General features: G+C 32.4%; 2 protein-coding genes across 4 annotated transcripts in view; one reads left to right on the forward strand and one right to left on the reverse strand.

Annotated features, from left to right (window-relative positions):
• Positions 1 to 10988, forward strand: part of LOC134725956 (ankyrin repeat domain-containing protein 17-like) — a 28292-nt gene extending 17304 nt beyond the window's left edge. For 2 of the 3 annotated variants that reach the window (XM_063590285.1, XM_063590287.1), the window contains exons 23-34: positions 693 to 889; positions 1207 to 1424; positions 2780 to 3192; positions 3739 to 3847; positions 4252 to 4380; positions 4943 to 5092; positions 5701 to 7001; positions 7542 to 7784; positions 8179 to 8409; positions 8955 to 9136; positions 9495 to 9635; positions 10785 to 10988. In XM_063590285.1, coding sequence (XP_063446355.1) covers positions 693 to 889; positions 1207 to 1424; positions 2780 to 3192; positions 3739 to 3847; positions 4252 to 4380; positions 4943 to 5092; positions 5701 to 7001; positions 7542 to 7784; positions 8179 to 8409; positions 8955 to 9136; positions 9495 to 9635; positions 10785 to 10820 — 3350 coding nt within the window. In that variant the 3' untranslated portion in view covers positions 10821 to 10988. Of the gene's footprint in view, positions 1 to 692; positions 890 to 1206; positions 1425 to 2779; positions 3193 to 3738; positions 3848 to 4251; positions 4381 to 4942; positions 5093 to 5700; positions 7002 to 7541; positions 7785 to 8178; positions 8410 to 8954; positions 9137 to 9494; positions 9675 to 10784 lie in introns of all 3 variants that reach the window. The other variant, XM_063590286.1, reaches the window with a different exon arrangement.
• Positions 10989 to 18633: 7645 nt separating this feature from the next.
• On the reverse strand, positions 18634 to 21605 carry LOC134725958 (FAS-associated death domain protein-like). Its single transcript, XM_063590289.1, has 3 exons — positions 21099 to 21605; positions 20198 to 20224; positions 18634 to 19422 (listed from the first exon to the last, which is right to left on the reverse strand). The coding sequence occupies exons 1-3, from the start codon at positions 21499 to 21501 to the stop codon at positions 19154 to 19156; spliced, it is 699 nt and encodes a 232-aa protein (XP_063446359.1). The 5' UTR covers positions 21502 to 21605; the 3' UTR covers positions 18634 to 19153.
• Between the last annotated feature and the right edge of the window lie 56 nt (positions 21606 to 21661).

Here is a 21661-nt window from a genome sequence, read left to right on the forward strand (position 1 = left end):
TATAAACATTTAGTAGCTCTCTTTATTTTCTTGTTATAGAAGAGTATTGAAAATCTTCATGTGAAGTTATATCTAACAGCACCTAACAATTCTGACTTTTGTTTATGCACACATTCATGTTTGTGTAACCTTTATAGAATAAAAGGGCTTTTAAATTAAAATACCTAGTTGTACAAATAATGGTTGATAGTTATGAACATCTTATCAGATTATTGTCATCTGCATATATAACTATTGTCTCTATTCTACCTGCAACTTCAAGTGGTAATTTTATTGATTCACCAATTTACTACAAAACAGTCTCCAATAATGAGCAGGAAGTATTATCATGGGCAATAGCTCACTACATCTTGTTAAATTTGTTTATTGATTTACATCCATTGTATAAACCCTGCGTACTATGTAGCCTAGTCCTACAGACAGATAAATTGGTTTTCTGTCAGACTAGTCTACTTTTAAAGGAGGGTAGTTCACTTAACCCTTATAATGACTTCACGGTTCAGCTAGCAAGCAAATAAACATAAGTCAGATATTACCTTACCTACAAACTCAATGTTATCAGCTGTAAAAGATGCCAACTGTAAGCTGTGACAATAAAGAAAATGATAAGTAAGTTTGCAGTTGTAACCATTTAGAGTGATAAGTAAAATTAGGTTAATTGATAAAATCAAAATTTATATTATACATTTCAGGTGGCCATTTAGATGTTGTACAGTTACTGGTTTCTGCCCATGCAGACATTGATAGTCAAGACAATAGAAAAGTATCATGTTTGATGGCAGCATTCAGGAAAGGGCATGTCAAAGTTGTCAAATGGATGGTTAAACATGTAAACCAGTTTCCATCAGATCAAGAATTATCTAGATACATTTCTACTGTTCAAGATAAAGTAAGTAATTTGATATGTTGGTATAAACTTAAAGTATAGAAATTTACTTTACAGTTAGGTTTTTATTTAGTCACTGGACCTGTTAGACTGGTCTATAAAGAAAATGAAATATATTTATGTTAAGTTTTAAACATTGCTTACTGGTCATGTTGAAACATAGAGATCCTTTGCGAAAATAGGTTTTAAATTGACTTTTTTGTTATTGATAGAAATGAAGAAACTTTCAAAGATTATATCCTCGGAAACCACTGAACCAATTGAAAAAGAATTTTCATGACCTTCATGGATAAAAGTTAATTGTTATTATAACTTTTTAGGAATTGGCAAAGAAATGTCAGCAGTCAATGGAAATAATTGTAAGTGCTAAAGATCGTCAAGCTGCAGAGGCAAACAAGATTGCATCAATACTTCTGGAAGAACTAGACAAGGAAAGAGAATCACAGGAGAAAAAGAGAGCTGTGGCGGCTAAAAAAAGGGAAAAGAAAAGACAAAAGAAGAAGGAAAAACAAGAGAAAGAAAAAGATCCATCCACAACGTAAGCTTTTACTTATATATAATTTTATAACTTATTTAATATTTTTTACCTTGTCAGTCACATATGGTTAAACATTGGTTTAAATGATAGGACTGCTTGAGTGTTGACAGGAATGTAAATTTTATTTATTGGCATTTTTTTTTAAAAGGAAATTAGGCCATTGATTTTTAATTTGTTGGTTTACGGATTTTCCCCATAAAAAATCAGGTCGGTCGGTCGGGAAAAAAAAGAAAAAAAATATCTTTCAAAACAGAAAAATATGCAAAATAAATATATATTTCACCTCACTAACAAAATGTTTGTCTTATATGCTGTTTTTTCATCATTTCTTAACATTTAGTTCGATGAAATATTATTGATCAGTGATCATGACCATCGCATGACATCGTTTAATAACTTCCTGTAAAAAGGGGTGTTTCCACGGACAAAGACGAAATTAAATCGTCATTTCACAAACAAGAAAAACAGATTTGCGTAGCTCTCAATCAATTCCAGAAAACTTGGTAAATAATAATCTTCAATCACAAAAACTGATAAAGAAAAAAATGTAAAAAAACGTCGTACAAAAATAAGTTTCAACACACGTGTCGAAAAACGTAATAGACTCGTCCACTGAAAAAACGACAATATCGGAATAATCAGTTGTCATGTAATCCGGTTTTTATCCCAATGATCGATATTTTTTATTATCTATGAAACAAGAAAATTTCAAATGATTTGTTAATATTCAGTACTTTAATTGATGCATTCCACCTGTTCGCATTTGGACAAGTCTATTTCTCTGAGATGATGCATCTTACGGACTGATGACAAATAAGGGAAACGAACTTATTTTGTAATTGGTTTTAAACACAGGTTTCGTTCCGCAAAATTATTTGCGCAAAAGACATTTCAAGGTCAGTTATAATTGATTTGTCTATTTTTAGAAACGTAAATTGGAAGTTTTATTTTTCACAACAGAAAGTGTTATCAACTTTGTTAATGATTAATGCAATTCATTTCATAAAAAAAGAAAATTTTAATTATTTTTTAGGGATAATGCATTGATAAGGGTCGGCGTGAATAAAAAAGCATGAAAGTCAATTTTATTTTTATTCTGAAAATCGGCAAAATCTGGTCGGCGGATCCGTAAACCAACAAATAAAAAAACCGTGGCCTTAGAATATAACAAACCATATAGATATAAGAAGAATCACTGTCAGGAGGCAGCTCCTTTTAGATCATTCGTTAAGAACATTTTTTTTTCATTGTGTTAAGATTTTGGTTATGAAGGGGAAGCTATTTATGTTTTTAATTCTCTTTTCCTTTACACAGTAGTAACTTATATGTTCATTGAAAGTTAATTGCAATTTCAGTAAAAGTTCAACTCCTGAGCCTGAAATTGATATTCTAGAAAAAGATGATGTGATAGAAGACATAATAGATGATCCAATACGGGTAGCACCACCCATGGCAACAGTCACGTCTACTATTGGTATTACCTTACCGATTGGCAATGAACCCAAGTACACCAAAGCTGGTCGTAACAAGAACAACAGAGCAGAGACTACTGTAACAGCAACAGAGTCAAAGAAAAACAAGAAAAATAGAAGAGAAAAGGAGAAACCGTTGGATGTTGATGTTCCCCCAGTCTCTATGTGTTCTGTTATTACAGCAACACCTACAATACCAATTAAACAAACAACAACAACAAATAATAGTGATAATAACAACAAGTTAAAGAGAAAGAAAGATCGTTCAGATGTATCAATTAAATCAGGTTCTACTGGTTAGTGTTGACAATGTTAATACATTGTGTTATATATTAACTGATCTGTGTTCATTCCAAGAAATCTTTTCTTCAGAAGTTTTTTCTTTAACTTCTAGAAAAAGATTATATTCAGAAATCAGTTTTATTGAATGAAAATGATGCTATAATTAGATATAGAAGATATGGTATGATTGCCAATGAGACAATTCTCCATCCAAGTAATATTTTACAAAAGTAAACCATTATAGGTCAAGGTACGGCCTTCAACACAGAGTCTTGCCTCACACCAAACAGCAAGCTGTAACCTGGAAATTTGACCATAGCATGCTATCATTGCTTATCTCTTTACACAAATGCACTGGAATATTCCCAGCACGAAAAAATTGTAGAAAGCAAAAATGTTGATGTTAAATGAGAACTTATTGTCAATGTGCTAAAGGTTAACGACAGAAATCACAACAGTATCTATGAAAACAGCAAACACAATTTTTTAATGAGACAAACATAAACTGTTACATTATTCAAAAGTGACAAGATTTTTATGATCTTTACTTGTTATTCCAGGTATTGGTGATCTAGATGATTTTGGTACACTTCCAGAAAAACTGAAGATCTCTGACAGGGAGGTGGAGAAGTTGAGGAAAAGTGTGGAGAAAACAAAAATATCTAAATTGTAAGTTAAAATTATTATGGACATTGCTTTATTGTACGAAGAGCAATTGTTGCGTATTGTGAACTGTTACTACATGTAAAATAGCTAAGCAACTATTATTGTTAGCTTCCATTTGTATGGAAGATTGAAAAAGAAACAGGCTAATTTCACCAGATTAATACCACCAAATACAGATCAGTTAAGATAAGACAATGCCTTACAAAAAAAAAGAAATTATCACTGACTAAGGTCATGTATATAACATAAGTGTTACACATATCTGTAAATGCTTAATTGGATTGTGACATAACTGCATATTATACATAAAACAGGAGCTGATGAATTGATTTTTAGCCACTTTCACATAAAATCTGGAATTTATTTTTTCATAGACATATTTTGAAGATAAAAATATTTGATTTTAGGGACAACAAACATGAAAACCAAGGAAAGGTAAACATTGAAGTGGTACATCAGCATAAAATTTCACCTGGTTTATCTAGTCCAAAGAAAGGGCAGAAGAAAGAAGAGGGATGGAAAGAAGTTATGAGGAAGTAAGTTCTTTGAAAGAAGATTGTAACCTTGGCCAAATCTAAACCTTAATTTATGTTAAATATAATGAATTGTCTGTCTGCCTTCTCTCCACGTGACATAAGAACCAATATTTGTTACTTTTCTTAATGAAAATTACAGGAACTACTAAAGTAGAAGATCATTTTACAAAGCATGGATTTGTATTATAAATAAAGTTTACATCCCATAGCATAAGTGGTGAACACGAGTTTTAAAAATCTTGTGGAAAAAAATTCTGTAAAAGTAGTAGACATTGACATGCAAGGTATTGTCTTATTATTCATACATTTGCATTTTAACTTGTGCTCTACTTGCATTGGTTCAAGTTGACATTAAATCATTAAATCTTACCTCTGGTTCTTAAAGATGTAGGTTATTCGAAATATACACATTTATTATTGATTTGTTAGGAAAAACAAATCCATCCAACATTAGAGGCCTCATCATCTGACTGGAGAACATATTAAGCATATGTAAGTTATGACATGCTGTCTAATAATTTACATTTCACACAAATTTAATTGGTTTGCTTTTTATTTCTAGGTCAAAGCGAGTACAAGTGTCTTCATCAGCTATAAGTCGTGTGATTGGTCGCAGTGGTTGTAATATTAATGCTATTCGTGAAGTGTCTGGAGCACACATAGAAGTTGAGAAGCAGAAAGGAAATGGGGGAGAAAGGGTCATTACTATAAAGTAAGTGCTAAACATTCGATGTAGCATTTTCAAAAAAGATAAAATATTAATGACATAAACTCAAAAAGTTTAGAATTATTATTATTTTTTTAATGAATTAAAGAATCTTAAGATTAACCAATACAATGTAATATCGTTTAAGTTTACAAAGTAGTGTTTCAATCATGTGAATAAATCAAATGCTATGATGAAGGAACAGTTTTATTCTGTTAATTTCTAAATATAGTTTTAACAGTAAGAACTGCATTTTGACCTTTAATGTCATTTTAATCAATTAAGAACTAAAGAGCAACTGTCATCCACAAAGATCTTGATACAAAAAAAAGGGCATTTGAAAACTTGACACTTTATCTTGTAACTTTCCTGATAACTAAACTTTAGTTTGTACATACATATAGCTGGAAGTCCTGGATTTTGGCTATACTGTGATAGATTAGAGGTTATATATTCTGAAAATCACATGTTGTTGCATTAAAACTTTTAATTGTAAAAATTGTGAATGGATGACAAGTTTCTGGGAAAGAAAAACATGATTTTAGATCTAAATTTGCTCTGTTGAGAAATTATTGATAATCATACATAAGACAACTGATTTTATTATTTTTCAGAGGACCACCTGAAGGCACTAAGCAGGCACATGCTTTGATAATGGCATTGGTATCTGATCCTGAAAAAGAACTAAACGAATTGATACCAAAGTACACTAATAAACAACCCCCACAAAAGGAGTCCATGTATTTTAGTATAGATACTGCCGTACCAACCACTTCTAGTGTCAGTTCTTCTGTTTCATCTACCGTTGTAACATCGTCTTCAAGGTCATCTGGTGGAGGAAGGACAGGATCAAGGTCACAAAACACAAATGTGCGACTGGCAACACTTCCAGCTAGTATTGGTGTTTGGGGTGGACCTCCGACTACGTCTACTATTACTTCTCCTCGAAGAAATCAGCAGAAATCAACGTCGTCTATTCCAATAGGATTAAACCAGGATAAAAATGTCACTAGACAACTTTTCCCTATGGAAAGTAAAAAACCAATATTTTCGAATCCACCAACAACTAGTACCAATAACAGTCTGACTTATACTTTTGCATGCTCTTCAAGCAAGGTTACAACAAGTCCGTCACCAATATTTTCTGCAAGCAAATTAGAAATGCCACGATCGCCAGGTCCACCCATGGTTAAAGTTTTACAGCGACCGCCTAATCAAAAGAATGATCCACTGCCAATAGTTAGTAATCAACAACAATCAATGTCTAATGGTCCAGTGCAATCAACAAATGCTCCACATGGAAACTTTTCACCCTTTAACAATTCATTTAGCAATGTAGCTGATCAGTTTCTCAAGAGAGATGAATCAGCAGAACGTATGAATTTTGCAAGTGTTGCTGCAGCTGGGGTTGTCGCCTCAATGGGAAATAGTCCAATGTCTGAAAGTTCTGGTTTACCTGGTCAGATGGGAAGCAAATCAGATGCAGCTCTCCAGGCCAAGGCTCCAGGATATAGACCAACAAATATTAGACCTATGACCCCTCAGGAAATAGAGGCTCAAAGAATATACAACTTTGTTGGAATGCAAGGAATGCAACCAGTAAGAATTGGTGTTGGAGAGAATGAGCTGAATAGAGCTCCAGGCTACAGAATGCCTAACCAGTCACCAGTAATATCTCCAAGAAATCAGGGAGATTTGTCACCACCTAGTCATTCTATTGGTCAGTTACAGCCTCGTAAAGATGAATATACCACTCCAAATCAACCACTTACTTTACCTAAGATTGAAAGTACATTGAATCCCAATGCTCCTGACTTCACATCTCGGCAGCCAGGACAACCACAAGGACAGAATATACCCCCTGCAATGTATCTACAGTCTCTCTATTTAGCACAACTCTTTAATAACCAACCTGGTAAGATTTCACTTCATAATCTGTAACTGTCTATGTGGTTACATTTACATCAATTAAGACCATACTGGACACGAATCACTATATGAGGCATTCTTTCAAACTAATAAATGTTTATAAATATTACTTCCCTCAAGTGAGTGTAAAATGTAAGATATTTAAAAATTGGTAGAAATGTGTATTATATAATTCAATTGACTAAATGTTGGGAATTAATTGATCTCTGATCCTCTTGGAGAATTATTGTCAATGGACATGACTGATGTATTTTATTTTAGAAAAAGATTTCAATAGAAATCAAAAGAAAAAAATGTGTAAAGGTCTATTTACTGTCTTCAGAAAAATATGTTTATAACCTTAGTTGTGAATTATTGTTTTGTATGAAATCAACCAGTATTCTTAACTAAATAAGCAGTACACCGTTATTTGCATTTTTTCCCCTTCTAGTGATATACAGCACATATAAAATTGTCCAATGAAAGAATTAGGAAATGATGGGGGAAAACATTGGAACACTGATGATAAATTATAAATATATTTTAGGTGGACCAAGTAGTAGTTCTCCTAGTATGAATCCACAAAGTATGATATCACAACAAGAGTTTGCTAGTCTAATTAGTCAGTTTGTTGCTAGTGGTCAGGCCCAGGGACCACCACCACCTGTACCCCCATCAAGTGGACCAGGGGGATTTGTACCTGGCCCCCAAAATATACAACCAAGACCATTTTCACCACTACAAACAGGAAGACCTAATAGTGCCCCAGTAATGGGAGTTATTCCTAAAGGTTGGTACAACATACAGAACAAAACAAATTTAAAATATAAAAAAGATTAATATTCAATTGTATTAAGATATTTGTAACTGGAATAATAACTTAGGTACATTCAATAATCTGTGTAAAGATTGAAACATTTTAAAATGAATCTTAAGTAAAGTTTATGGTTCCATATTTGTTAGAATAAATGTTTTTTGTTCGACTTTGCTTTAAAAAACTGAACTAATTATATAGTTCTACAATTTCATGTCGGTTAGTTTGACTATAAGATAATAACATTCTGTTGTTAAGGGCTATTCCAGATGAGCAAAATCTTTGGAAACAAATAGTTGATATATTGCATTATCATTAAATAACAAAATATAATTACAAAAGTAAATATATATCTATTTGTTTTCTGTAGTAGTGGATGGAAGCTCACCTGGACCAGTACCTCCTCCAAGTTCTGTATCACCTTTGCCTGCCACACCTCCTCCTATGATGGAACCAATCAAGGGAGACGATCGGAAGCATTTACGGCCCATTGGTGGTGAAAGAGCCCAGCGGAGAGCACCTGGTGGACCTGGTCAAGTCAACAATATGACAAATAATTTCACTACTGACTATAAAACAGCAGTGTGGAACCTTGCTTCAGGTAAGTACAACTTCAAAATGGTAGAATAACATTATCTTTTTGAACTATTACTGCCACTAGACATAATCAAGCCTACAGTAAAATTGAGAAAGGAAATGGTGAGTATGTCAAAGCGACAACCACCCGACCATAGAGCAGACAACAGTGTGTACTTGCAAAATTTATTAAAATCTGTGAACTTAACAAATTTGAATCCTGATTTTCACTATTAAGTTACATAGATAAATCATCTGTCTTAAACAACCTGGCTGACATTTAAAAAAAAATATATTTATGATAAGGTGTATAACTGTTAAAATTTTCTGAAATCTAAAATGAAAAGCTTTGAATAAATATAGGTTTAACAGTTATATTTATTATTGTAATTCTTTGGAATTATGAAACCAGAACTATTTTTTATTATGAATGAAATGTTAAAACTTCATGAAATTCTCATTAAACTTTGGTAATCATTACATAATACTAATCAAGTGGGCCAATTATAATGTTTCATGAATTGTATAAATTAAATATTTTAAACCTCAACTTTTCTGTTTCTATTTTAGAGTTAAGTATGCAGTGGAATCCTGTCAGCTCTGATGTAATGACATCGGTGTCAAACCCTCCCATCATAACCTCCTCTGTGATATCCCATGGATCACCTACACCTCAAATGGAAGATGGTCCTCCACCATCTTTACAAAACAACACCGATTTCATGAATGGTCCAGTGGATAAATCTTTTGAGGTAAGTCAATTATTCACTTCTATTAAAATGAACACCTTCCATTAAATCTTGCAAATACTTTTATTAAACTACAACACTATTGTACATACAAAAACAGAACATTAAAGAAAGGATGCACACTATCTATTCATTTTCCAGCCTTTGAAATGTAAACATTTTGAAAATGAATATGGAATCTGAAAATCTTTCTCTTTAAAACACCAAGTTTTTTGGTCGAAAGTATGAAATTAGAGTTTGTTTTAACATATAAAAACATGGGAAAAGTTATTTTTTTTATATTTTGGTACTTAGAAGCAAAAGCTTAGAACATTGATCCCACTGAATTGATTCTAATACATGTATTTTTTTTAATTTTCAGAGTGGTGTGGATATGAATTTCCTGAAATGTGCTGGAAACTCGTTGCCACCATCTTTTAATCCTGGTCCTCTTGGTGATCATATGCCTAATATGTGGAATGCCCCAGTGAAGGGGCAAATGTCTGAACCCTCTGATAAAGGGGTAAGACATCATCCAAAAGTATCCGCCTAATTTTGTATGGTAATATCTCCATGACAAAAATGGTGCATGAATTTGACATTTGTTTTTGTCTAGGCTGTGCCTGATACCACAGAATGGAAAGACAATATTTTTGATTAAAAACAGCATTCTCTCATCATGTTTATCATTATAAAATTAGGCGAAATATTACAGCATGTGCACTCGTGTCTTTAACTAAAGGAGTAGGTTCATTAATACCCCTTTTTGGCCCCAAATTATAGCAGTTTTACAAAATTGAGAAAAGTAATCTTTTAGCTATTTACTGGAAAGTAGAATGCTTCTGCTACTTAAATATGGGCTGTTTTTGACCATACAATGCACATATATCGGGTACTAGCATCATTTAGTCATGCTAAATTACAGAAAACTTCACAATTTAAAAAAATTAGGTAAATTTTAGACGGTTTTTGTTTTAAATGAAAGTGGCCGCATTTGTGTTCATTCATTATATTGAAATGTAAGTTGTATTTGATAAAAATATATAACATATATAAAGGTTGCGGCCACTTTCATTTTTGACACACAAAAAATCTGAAAAGTGACTTTTTATTTCATATTTAAGCTTGAATCCGAGCATTTTTAATGACTAAATTAGTTAAAATCTTTCACAGAAACTAATTGAAACAATTAAAATAGACACTGAAGTGTTTAAAAAGTGTTCAAAATCTTCCGTTAGATGAACCTAAAAATCGGCCCTTACCGTACCTACTCCTTTTTATGTTGCATAAATGCTTAATACATGGTCCACTACATAGATGGCTGCCACAGCAGAGTAAAAAAAATTACCCCAATTATTGGAAACTAAAACCACACATTTCAATGATTTCCTATTTGAATAATGGTTTAATTGTGATGACAACCTCAAAACAGACTCAAAAAATGAATAGGCTCTGCTATATACATAACAACATATACATATACATCAATATGGTTATACAGTATCAGATTTTTTTTACTCTTAGTCAAAGTTTGTCAAAACAAAAAAAGTTCTTCAGCTCAGGAAATAACCAAATAAAAGAATATTAAAAGTAGAGAAATTTGAATAAGAAATTCATATCCTTTTTAAATTACTGACATTCTCATTATAGATGCTATATTTCTCTATTGCAGATGTGGAATTCCTGGAGCTCTCAGACAAGTTTGTGACTGTTGTTGTTGCCATTGTATAGAAAGCTGGAAGTCTTTATGTGTTAATGGACGATTATAAGCTTGGCGTCTTTTTTTTTTCTTGTTAATTGTCAGACATAGCATTGCCCTCTTTCATTATAGATAAAAATATCAGCAGGGTGAACGCCCTTGTTGTAAGTTAATAAATGTCTTTGTGTTTTTTTATACAGACACAGAAGTGTGTTGCTCTATCAAATGGATAAGCAATGGAAAAATAGATTTGAATAGACTGAAAAGAAGGTCTTCTCAATTTGTAATTAATTGGTTGTTGGTCAAATCTGTCGTATGTCCAAATTTAAAAAAAAAGCTGAAAGACTCCTAAAATGTTTTGTATTACAATGAGTAGTGGACTATGCTGTTTTGCTCCAGTAGTATGATAGACTGTTTTGACAAAAAATGTTTAATATGCTTTCATTAAGCACATGCCATTCTGGAATAATCTTCAGGTACAAATGGAACCTAAGGACCTAAACAGAATATGAAAAACTTATTTGATGGAGATGTGCATGAAGTTTTCTTACCTGAACTATCTGATTTTCACATACTGATAAAAAAGATAAAACATTTTTGCAAACAGGGACCTTTCTAGCATTGTCAGGTTTGAAACTTCTCCTTAATAGTTTCAATTAAGATGTGGTATGATCTTCTCTGCCAAAGACCAACTGATGTGAAAATGAAAAAATATTGTTTGAGCTCCCAAAAAAGGTTCAGTGAGCTTTATTTCATCACTTTTCATCAACTGTCAATTGTAAACTTATGAAAATACTAGGCCAAATGGAACCAAATTGACCTCAATCTGACATTCTTTGGATATTTTATTGGAAAAAAAACATGTGGAAAGATATAACCTGGCAACCAATATTGCAACTTAGATCAGATGACATTAATGATAGCGTAAAAGGCAAAAATGGTGAACTGAAAAAAAATGAAAAAGTTGACACTCCTCAGAGGAGTAATTTCTTCTGAATGAAGAGTTTTACCAATTTTTGTGCAAAATGTTTTATAAAAGAAAGGAACTATTATATAGATAGCAAAAACTATCAGCAAGCAGAGATTTACAATATATAGTTGAGAAACAAAAAAGCAAAAATAATCCCCAGGATCAGATCTTCAAAATAAGTCAACATTTCCCAAATGTAAAGTCAAGTCATACAGTAACTGTCCTTGTCTGATGATTTTTACTGAAAGTGGAAATTTAGTAATTAGAAACTAGATGGAAATAAAAATTTAGGAGATCATCAAAATCCATTTACATTTCTGAAATGGTAAGTTGACTCGAAAAAAATTACTGCCATTGGGTGATGATTTTTGTCTCTCCTTGACATAGTCTAAGAACTAGATAAAATTGTTCTGTTTTTGAAAATTCTAAAATTTATAGTCTGTGATTAGGTCAAGGTTATGGTATACACCTAATTCTATAGGTCAATGATGGTTGTATCTCGTATCCATGTTTCATAGAGATTTTTTAGTCCTACCCCTTCATCATGCTTCGTTCACATTAAACTTTAAATATTTCTGATGACGGTTCTATTTTTATGCCCCACCTACAATAGGAGAGGGGCATTATGTTTTCTGGTCTGTGGGTCTGTTCGTTCGTCAGTCTGTTCATCCATCTTCAGGTTAAAGTTTGTAGTCTAGGCCAGAGAGAACCATCGACCTTTGGTAGGAAACACTACCAACCCTTGATAGGAGTTGATTTTATCTCCGCCATAGAAGCCCCTAGGATAATAGATAAAAAAAAAATGATATTACCATTATCAAAGAGTGCTTGCAGTTTCTCAACCTGCTAATATAAAATCTTGCCATCCTTTACTCTAATGTCTGGCTGACTGTTGAGTCAGTTTCATATAAATAATACAAGAAGACTTGTTCATGTACTATCAACTAAAAAAATCTGTACAGAATCTAATAAATTCAAATGTCCACAATATTGGCAAAATAAACTGTCGAACTGATTTTTAAACCTACAGATATTCTAGGCATTACGGAGTATTCTAAAGGGCCATAACTATGACAAATAGATGATTAAGGAGGCTCGAGGGTATAAAAATTTCAGAAAAAAATTAAACATTTGTTTTTCATTACAAATTTTATTTGTTACCTTTTGTAGTTGTTACTTTATCATATGGTACAAAAATCATTCAAAACAATCAATTCGTGTTGGCCCCAGATGACTTTTAAAGAGTATACATCATTGAAAAAGTTCCAAATTATCTCCCTTTGGTGGAAAAATGCCATTTTTTGGCTATCAAATTGAAATATCTTTTTCAACTCATCGGTGACCTATATTTTTTAATATAATTTCCATATAAGCTGTACTAATACTAAATTATTGTAAAATTTGAACGATTTCTGTAATAAATTTCTTTTTTTATTTCGATGTTAACTTTATTTCTTTTATTACTTCAACAGAAAAAAAACACTTTTACAAAAATGTATGCTTCTTTTGAAGGCAGATTGAGAGCGCAAATGAACGGTGACCCCACTTTTTTATTTTATTTTTCTATTAACTATAATATAAAGTTCATTTATAGAAAAATATAGAGAAATCCTATATAAATGATTTAGACCCGCGAACCCCCTTAACCAGAGGAAAACTCCACTCAATTTGAAACGTTCTATGATATGGACATAACATTTATAAAATCAATAGATAGAAGTATCATAGAAATAATTGAGTGGGAAGATGAGATTTTCATTTTGAAGGGCCACTACTTCAGCTAAACTTGACTAAACTCATCAAATGGACATGCAGATGACTTGCAGGCCCGTAGCCAGGAATTTCCAAAGGGGGGTTCGTTTGACTCACAAACTCGACTTTAACAGTCACAATTCGAACAGACCATCGACTTTAACAGTGCTTAATAGTTTTCAAGGGGGGGTTCGTCCGAACCCCCCCTGGCTACGGGTATGACTTGATAACTTGTGTATACCTTGCTAGATTGCAATGAAGCATGTACTGAATAAGAAGGGGAAATGAGCTTATTGCGCCTGTCCCAAGTCAGGAGCCGCTGGCCTTTGTTAGTCTTGTATTATTTTAATTTTAGTTTCTTGTGTACAATTTGGAAATTAGTATGGCGTTCCATATCACTGAACTAGTATATATTTGTTTAGGGGCCAGCTGCAGGACGCCTCCAGGTGCGGGAATTTCTCGCTACAATGAAGACCTGTTGATGACCTTCTGCTGTTGTTTTTATACGACCGCAAATTTTGAAAAAATTTTCGTCGTATATTGCTATCACGTTGGCGTCGTCGTCGTCGTCGTCGTCCGAATACTTTTAGTTTTCGCACTCTAACTTTAGTAAAAGTGAATAGAAATCTTTGAAATTTTAACACAAGGTTTATGACCATAAAAGGAAGGTTGGTATTGATTTTGGGAGTTTTGGTCCCAACATTTTAGGAATTAGGGGCCAAAAAGGGCCCAAATAAGCATTTTCTTGGTTTTCGCACTATAACTTTAGTTTAAGTTAATAGAAATCTATGAAATTTTGACACAAGGTTGATGACCACAAAAGAAAGGTTGGGATTGATTTTGGGAGTGTTGGATTTAACAGTTTAGGAATTAGGGGCCAAAAAAGGGACCAAATAAGCATTATTCTGGGTTTTCGCACAATAACTTTAGTTTAAGTAAATAGAAATCAATGAAATTTAAACATAATGTTTATTACCACAAAAGGAAGATTGGTATTGATTTTGGGAGTTTAGGTCCCAACAGTTTAGGAATTAGGGGCCAAAAAGGGACCCAAATAAACATTTTTCTTGGTTTTCGCACCATAACGTTAGTATAAGTGAATAGAAATCTATGAAATTTAAACACAAGGTTAATGACCATAAAAGGAAAGTAGGTATTGATTTTGGGAGTTTTGGTCCCAACAGTTTAGGAAAAAGGGGCCCAAAGGGTCCAAAATTAAACTTTGTTTGATTTCATCAAAATTGAATAATTGGGGTTCTTTGATATGCCGAATCTAACTGTGTATGTAGATTCTTAACTTTTGGTCCCGTTTTCAAATTAGTCTACATTAAGGTCCAAAGGGTCCAAAATTAAACTTAGTTTGATTTTAACAAAAATTGAATCCTTGGGGTTCTTTGATATGCTGAATCTAAAAATGAACTTAGATTTTTTATTATTGGCCCAGTTTTCAAGTTGGCCCAAATCGGGGTCCAAAATTAAACTTTTTTGATTTCATCAAAAATTGAATAAATGGGGTTCTTTGATATGCCAAATCTAACTGTGTATGTAGATTCTTCATTTTTGGTCCCGTTTTCAAATTGGCCTACATTAAGGTCCAAAGAGTCCAAAATTAAACTAAGTTTGATTTTAACAAAAAATAAATTCTTGGGCCTCTTTGATATGCTGAATCTAAACATGTACTTAGATTTTTGATTTTGGGCCCAGTTTTCAAGTTGGTCCAAATCAGGATCTAAAATTATTATATTAAGTATTGTGGAATAGCAAGTCTTTTCAATTGCACAGTATTGTGCAATGGCAAGAAATATCTAATTTCACAATATTGTGAAATAGCAAAATTTTTTTTTAATTAGAGTTATCTTTCTTTGTCCAAAATAGTAAGCAAGAAATATCTTATTGCAAGATTTTTTTTTAATTGGAGTTATCTTTCTTTGTCCAGAATCAACTTATTTCTTTGTTATATACAATACACAATGTATATTAACTTTTTACTACCAACTGATAAATTTAAATTATCTTTACCATTCAGTGATAACAAGCAGTTTTTTTACATTTTATTTACAGTTTATTTTATGATGTATTTAAATGAGTAGTTATTGTTGCAAACTCCATTAGAATATTTATTTGAGATTAGTTTTGGCATAAGGGAAAGGGGGATGTGATTAAAAAATTGGGTTCAATTTTTCTCATTTGAAATTTCATAAATAAAAAGAAAATTTCTTCAAACATTATTTTGAGAGGATTAATATTGAACAGCATAGTGAATTGCTCTAAGAGAAAACAAAAATTTTAAGTTCATTAGAACACATTCATTCTGTGTCAGAAACCTATGCTGTGTCAACTATTTAATCACAATCCAAATTTAGAGCTGAATCCAGCTTGAATGTTGTGTCCATACTTGCCCCAACCGTTCAGGGTTCAACCTCTGCGGTCGTATAAAGCTACGCCCTGCGAAGCATCTGGTTTTATTTGGTCGGGTTGTTGTCTCTTTGACACATTCCCCATTTCCATTCTCAATTTTATTATTGATTAAAGAGGTAACAAAAAAAGTTATTAAAATATACTTTTTCAGGTGGAAAATGCTTTTTATAGATATAAGAAAAGGGGGAGAAACCCTTTTGATTTGGTGTCAATAAGTCCAAGGCCAAGGTCACTAACTAAGATTAGAATAACAAAAAATCCAAATAGTTTCCTCGCATAATTGGAAGTAAAAGTATACAGATTGAAAGGGGGGAGAAACCTATAGATTTTGGGTCATCACGCACTTATTTAGTTGCTTGTTAGTTTCTGTATTGTAACACATTTATATGTATGAGAATTAGCAATAATAGTTAATACTATTCTGTAATTTATTTCCTCTGAAACAAAAAGAGTGCACACACTGAAATGTCTTGCCTTCTTTACTAACCATTGATATTATGTTGATAGTCCTAAATATTAAGCTTTATAAAAACTATCACATAAACTTAACATGATCCAAGAAATGAGGTCAAGGTCATATAAACCAAATGAGAAATGCATGTACACCTTACACTAAATATAGTTGATCTATTGCTTTTAGTTTCTATGAAACAGACAACCAAGAAAACTACACATTGACCAATAAACTCTAAAAATGAGGTCAAGGTAAGATAAATAATGCCAGGCAGACATGTACAGCTTACAATCCTTCCAAACAACACATAGTTGACTTATTGCTTATAGTTAATGACTAAAGCACAAAAATTAACACTAAGCAATTAACCATGAAAATGAGGTCAAGGTCAATTGAAACCTGTGGAACCAACAAGTTTATCATAAATTATTTCCATAAACCAGATATAGTTGACCTAATGTAAAAGTATTAGAAAAAAGACCAAAACTCAAAACTTAACTTTGACCACTGAACCATTATTAAAAATGAAGTCAATGTCAGAAGACACCTGCCATTTGAATATGTACACCTTACATTTATTCTGTACACCAAATATAGTGGACCTGTTGCATACAGTATAAGAAAAAAAGACCAAAACAAAAAACTTATTAAACTATATAACCACTGAAACATGAAAATGAGATCAAGGTCATATGACACCTGCCAGTTGGGCATGTACACCTTACAATCCTTCTATACACCAAATATACTAAACCTATTGCTTAAAGTATCTGATATGGACTTGACCACCAAAACTTAACCTTGTTCACTGATCCATGACATGAGGTCGAGGTCATTTTAATAAAGTGTTACGGGCATGAGGACCTTTCAAGGTATGCACATACCAAAAGTTATCCTATTACTTATCATTAGAGACAATTTGTCAAATTAATACTACAAAAATTCTTTTTTTTTCAAGTAGTCACTGAACCATGAAATTGAGGTCAAGGGCAATCAACATGTAACAGACCTAAAGTCGTATTATGAGGCATCTATACACAAAGTATGAAGTATCCAGGTCTAACACACAGGCACTTGTCTCAGAATTTTTTTTCCCTATATACCTTAATATAACACAAGGTACTTAACTAATTTTTTTGAAAAATGATACCCAGTCCCGAATTCATGTTATTTTTTTATTTCTCGGTTGTCAAACCTACTTAAACTTAATATGCCGTAAATCTAAATTGATTTATCTATTCAATGGTATATCCCACGACTATCATTGTTGTCGGGATCATTAGTAGCAGGCCTCAGAAATTGGTCAACGGGATGTTTTTTTACATTCGTCTCAAGCTTTGGCAACACCCAGATTTCAAAAAAATTTAGTTAAGTACCTTGTGTTATATTAAGGTATATAGGAAAAAAAATTCTGAGACAAGTGCCTGTGGTCTAACACCTTCTATAATATATAGCTTTTAAGAAGTTGGGTGCCACAGACTGATCACTATCCCTATGTCGAGCATTTAGCGACAAAAGTCACAGACTCAACAAAAAAAAATGTATGACAGTATTCCTTCCATTTGGAATAAAAAAGATTAAAGCATTATTAGGAACAGATATTATAGCAATGTTTATAACAAAATTTCCAGTAGAACTTGTTAGATGGAACAAATATATATGTAAACATTGTACATTGTTGAAGGCTCTACAGTGACCATTAATTGTTAAAATCCTTGCCCCTAATGACTAGTTGTCTCATTTAAACATATTTATTTTATAGTGGATTGGGAAACAAGTTTTGCAACTTATATTAATCCCTTTCCACTTTGCGGATGCGAGTGCTGCCTTGTAGCCGCATTAGCCTACTCTTTTTCGAAATCTACAAGGGTGTCTTTAACGTGCAAGAGATATGGCTCTCTCTTAAAACGGGTCAGCCATTTATCGTCCCCGTCCGACGGACTATTATCGTTTCCTCAAGACAATACTCGCAAATGGTGTCAAGGGAGAGCCGAAAATTGAGTTCCTGAAATTTTCATCCCAAACGGGAATCGAACCAGGAACCTTTGTGTTAGTTGTCCGATGCACTAACCACTACACCACGGCTCTCTGTCTCATTGGCAATCATACATTTTTTTATCAATAAAATATGTTTAAACTACTGAAGTTAAATATGTTATTAAGGACCAAATTATATATACTGATCAATTATAAAACTCCACTGCATTATAAATAAATGAAAATCAAAAGAGGCATAAATACACATTTATTTACAAGACAAATCAATACATGTTTGTCATACAAATCTGCAGACATTATTTTGATGAAAAAAAAATAATATTCATTTTAAAATTCATATACTAGTATACCATAAAACCAAAATATTTACTATAAGTATTAATTGATTTTCGCTTCTTTAGTAATGTAAGATTTATAATCAAAATGACTATGGACAAATATTTTAAAAGTTTACAAAATGAAACATATCATAAATGAAAAATTACTTACATTCATTGTTTCAACTTTCAATAGTGTTTGCAAAAAAATTGAAAAAACTCGCAAATTTGTTTGACAGGATAAGATTCTTCAATATCACAGAATACAGGGGCGGATCCAGCCATTTTAAAAAGGGGGTTCCTAACCCAGGACAAAGAGGGGGTCCAATTACATGTTCCCATTCAAATGCATTGCTCATCCAATCCTGGAACCCCACCCCCTCTGGATCCGCGCCTGGAATAGAATATAAAATAATTATAAATTAGATATTATTTAGTAATTTCCTTTTTCAAGTTTTGATGCCAAGTCAAATCTTTCCACAGATCCATCCTTTAGAGCTCTGATGAGTTCAGTCTTTGTTGCTCTCTCCTTATACTCTTTTGCCCACATGACCAATGCTTGATAAATCTGATCTCTCAAACTTCGTGGATAATCTGTCTCTACTATATCAACATCAGAATCAGACATACCTAAGGCTCTTAGATAAAATCTCCATTCTCTGCTGAGGTTCTTCATCAGGAAATTAAATTCTGGTCTCAAAGCTATAATAAGTTATGATACTGATAATAATATGGTTTCATTGTCTTGTGTAATAAATTCATTTTTATTTTCATTAAAAAAAAAAGATTTCAGTCTTTATAGGCTTTTTTTAGGATAAAATCACAACAACAACTCTGATAATGTAAATAAAAAAAAATCTGTACCATTTTTATTCATGTAATTTTTAACAAGAATGACAGATGTGAGATTACATATATATATATATATTACTACATGTACTAAAGGATTTCAAAATATGGTTTATAAAAATAATATGACACTTGCCCTGATACCTCACAAAAATATGCAGTAAAAATTTATCCTTAAATGTATCTGTACAATTTGAATGAGTAATAACTATCTCTGTTCCATGGATCTCTGATCAAGGATAAGATTTTATAAGGTATGTTCCTTAGGTACTATTAGCAGTATGTCAAATACATTTGATATATAAAATGATTGTATTCATCTGACCTGGACCTCATTTTCATAGTTCATTGGTGAATTACTATTATCATGGTCTTTTGGTCGGGTTGTTGTCCCTTTGACACATTTCCCATTTCCATTCTCAATTGTATTTCATGATTAAGTCTGTTACTCAGATACTATTAGAAATATATTAACTATCTTTAATTTTATATAGAATTATTGCAAGGTGAATATTGCTGTTAGGAAGCTGCAAAGTTGATGTTCTATTTCCATTAAAATTAGGATATCTTCTGTAAATCTGTGTAACTTTGAACTTACTTCAATAAATCATAGTTTTTAATTACTCACCATTAAGTTGCTGTTGTACAAAAGGATCTAAAAATATAATGAAAATAATTGTAAACATGTGCAGACCATTAGCAATTAGTTTTCAGAATCAATATAGACTTGTCACCAGTTACTGGACCAATACAAGAATGTCACATGTGGAGCAGGATTTGAAGAACCCATGAACAGTCAACACCATTGTTTTTTTTCATTTTTTTTGTTGCTTTTGTTGCTTCCATGATGTGTTTTGTATACTGCTAATTGTCTTTTGATTTCTTTCAACATATGAGTTTGATTATCCCTACGGTATTTTTTGGCTAAACAATGAATTATAGTCTCATTTAATCACCTGGTACAGAGACTATAGCAGAGTTTGCGAAAAGTGTCAGTCCTCAGGATTTCACCAACAAAATTTTGCATAGGACTGACACAATTTTAGTATTTTTCAATAGATTAAAAGTGAGAACCAGCAGATTTTCTTTAAGGATAACCAGGGGAAAAAGATTTTGCGTACTCTGCTATAGACAATTAGAGACCCTAATATGTACCAACAGTTGTTGTTCCCTGCCCTATAAGTGAAAATACTATGGATGGATAGAGAAGATATTCCTTTACTCAACCAAGTTAGACTCCCTATATTATATTATATACACATCTAAGAATACTACATCTTAAAGAAAATTGAGTACATGAACATGATGAAGGTAGTTTTTAAATTTTCGCATGAAATCTGACATAATCATAATCTGAATTTGATTATGTTATAATTTATTGAAAATTGTATCTTTGACTGTTTGAGAAATTATATCTTTGACTGTTTGAGAAATTAAATTAGACACAAGATTTATTTTCCTAGCAAAATTTATAACATGTACTTTTACAACTGTTAGCTTTGGCACAAATTAAATTAATGCAATTGTACCTTCTCGTCTGCTTGCAACGCTGATATCAGATTGATGTGCTGGTTGTGGGGCTATAGGTTGAGCTTGTTGTAACGCCTGATGTCGTAGACCAGGTGAAGTATCCATTGGAATCTCTCCATTTCCTACATGATGGTTTAATCTGTTATTTTCAAATTGATCAATTACTCGGATAGCATTTGGCTTTTCACATTTGTCTAAAAGTTGTTTCAGGAAAGATGTGTTATTTGCTGTCAGTTTTTCTCTTGACTGCAATTCAGTGAATAAATCCAAAGCAGTTGCCACTTTTTCCATGTCTCTTTTTTTCACAATATCCTTACACATAAATTTCATGCGATGTATGTCATCAGCGGTTAAATATTTTGCAACATCAATTAACATCGAGTTAAATTCCATGTCACCCATAACTGTGAATTACAGTGTAATAATATCTTTCTGATAATGTTAAATCATAATCATGATAATACAGGAAATCCCTTCTACGACTTTCACTTTGAATGGGTTTTTACCTTGGTGAACCTGAATTAAGTATTCTGAATTCTAAATTTAATGACCATGATTGTTA

The sequence above is a fragment of the Mytilus trossulus genome, chromosome 7 (genome assembly GCF_036588685.1).
Source record: "Mytilus trossulus isolate FHL-02 chromosome 7, PNRI_Mtr1.1.1.hap1, whole genome shotgun sequence".
NCBI lineage: Eukaryota > Metazoa > Mollusca > Bivalvia > Mytilida > Mytilidae > Mytilus > Mytilus trossulus.

Excerpts from the sequence above, each read along its gene's own strand:
- LOC134725958 (XM_063590289.1), bottom strand. The coding sequence starts at position 21,501 with ATGGGTGACATGGAATTTAACTCGATGTTAATTGATGTTGCAAAATAT. Across the intron at positions 20,225-21,098 it reads CGTTGCAAGCAGACGAGAAG|ATCCTTTTGTACAACAGCAA; the intron begins GTACAATTGCAT and ends TTATATTTTTAG. Across the intron at positions 19,423-20,197 it reads TGTACAACAGCAACTTAATG|CTTTGAGACCAGAATTTAAT; the intron begins GTGAGTAATTAA and ends AACTTATTATAG.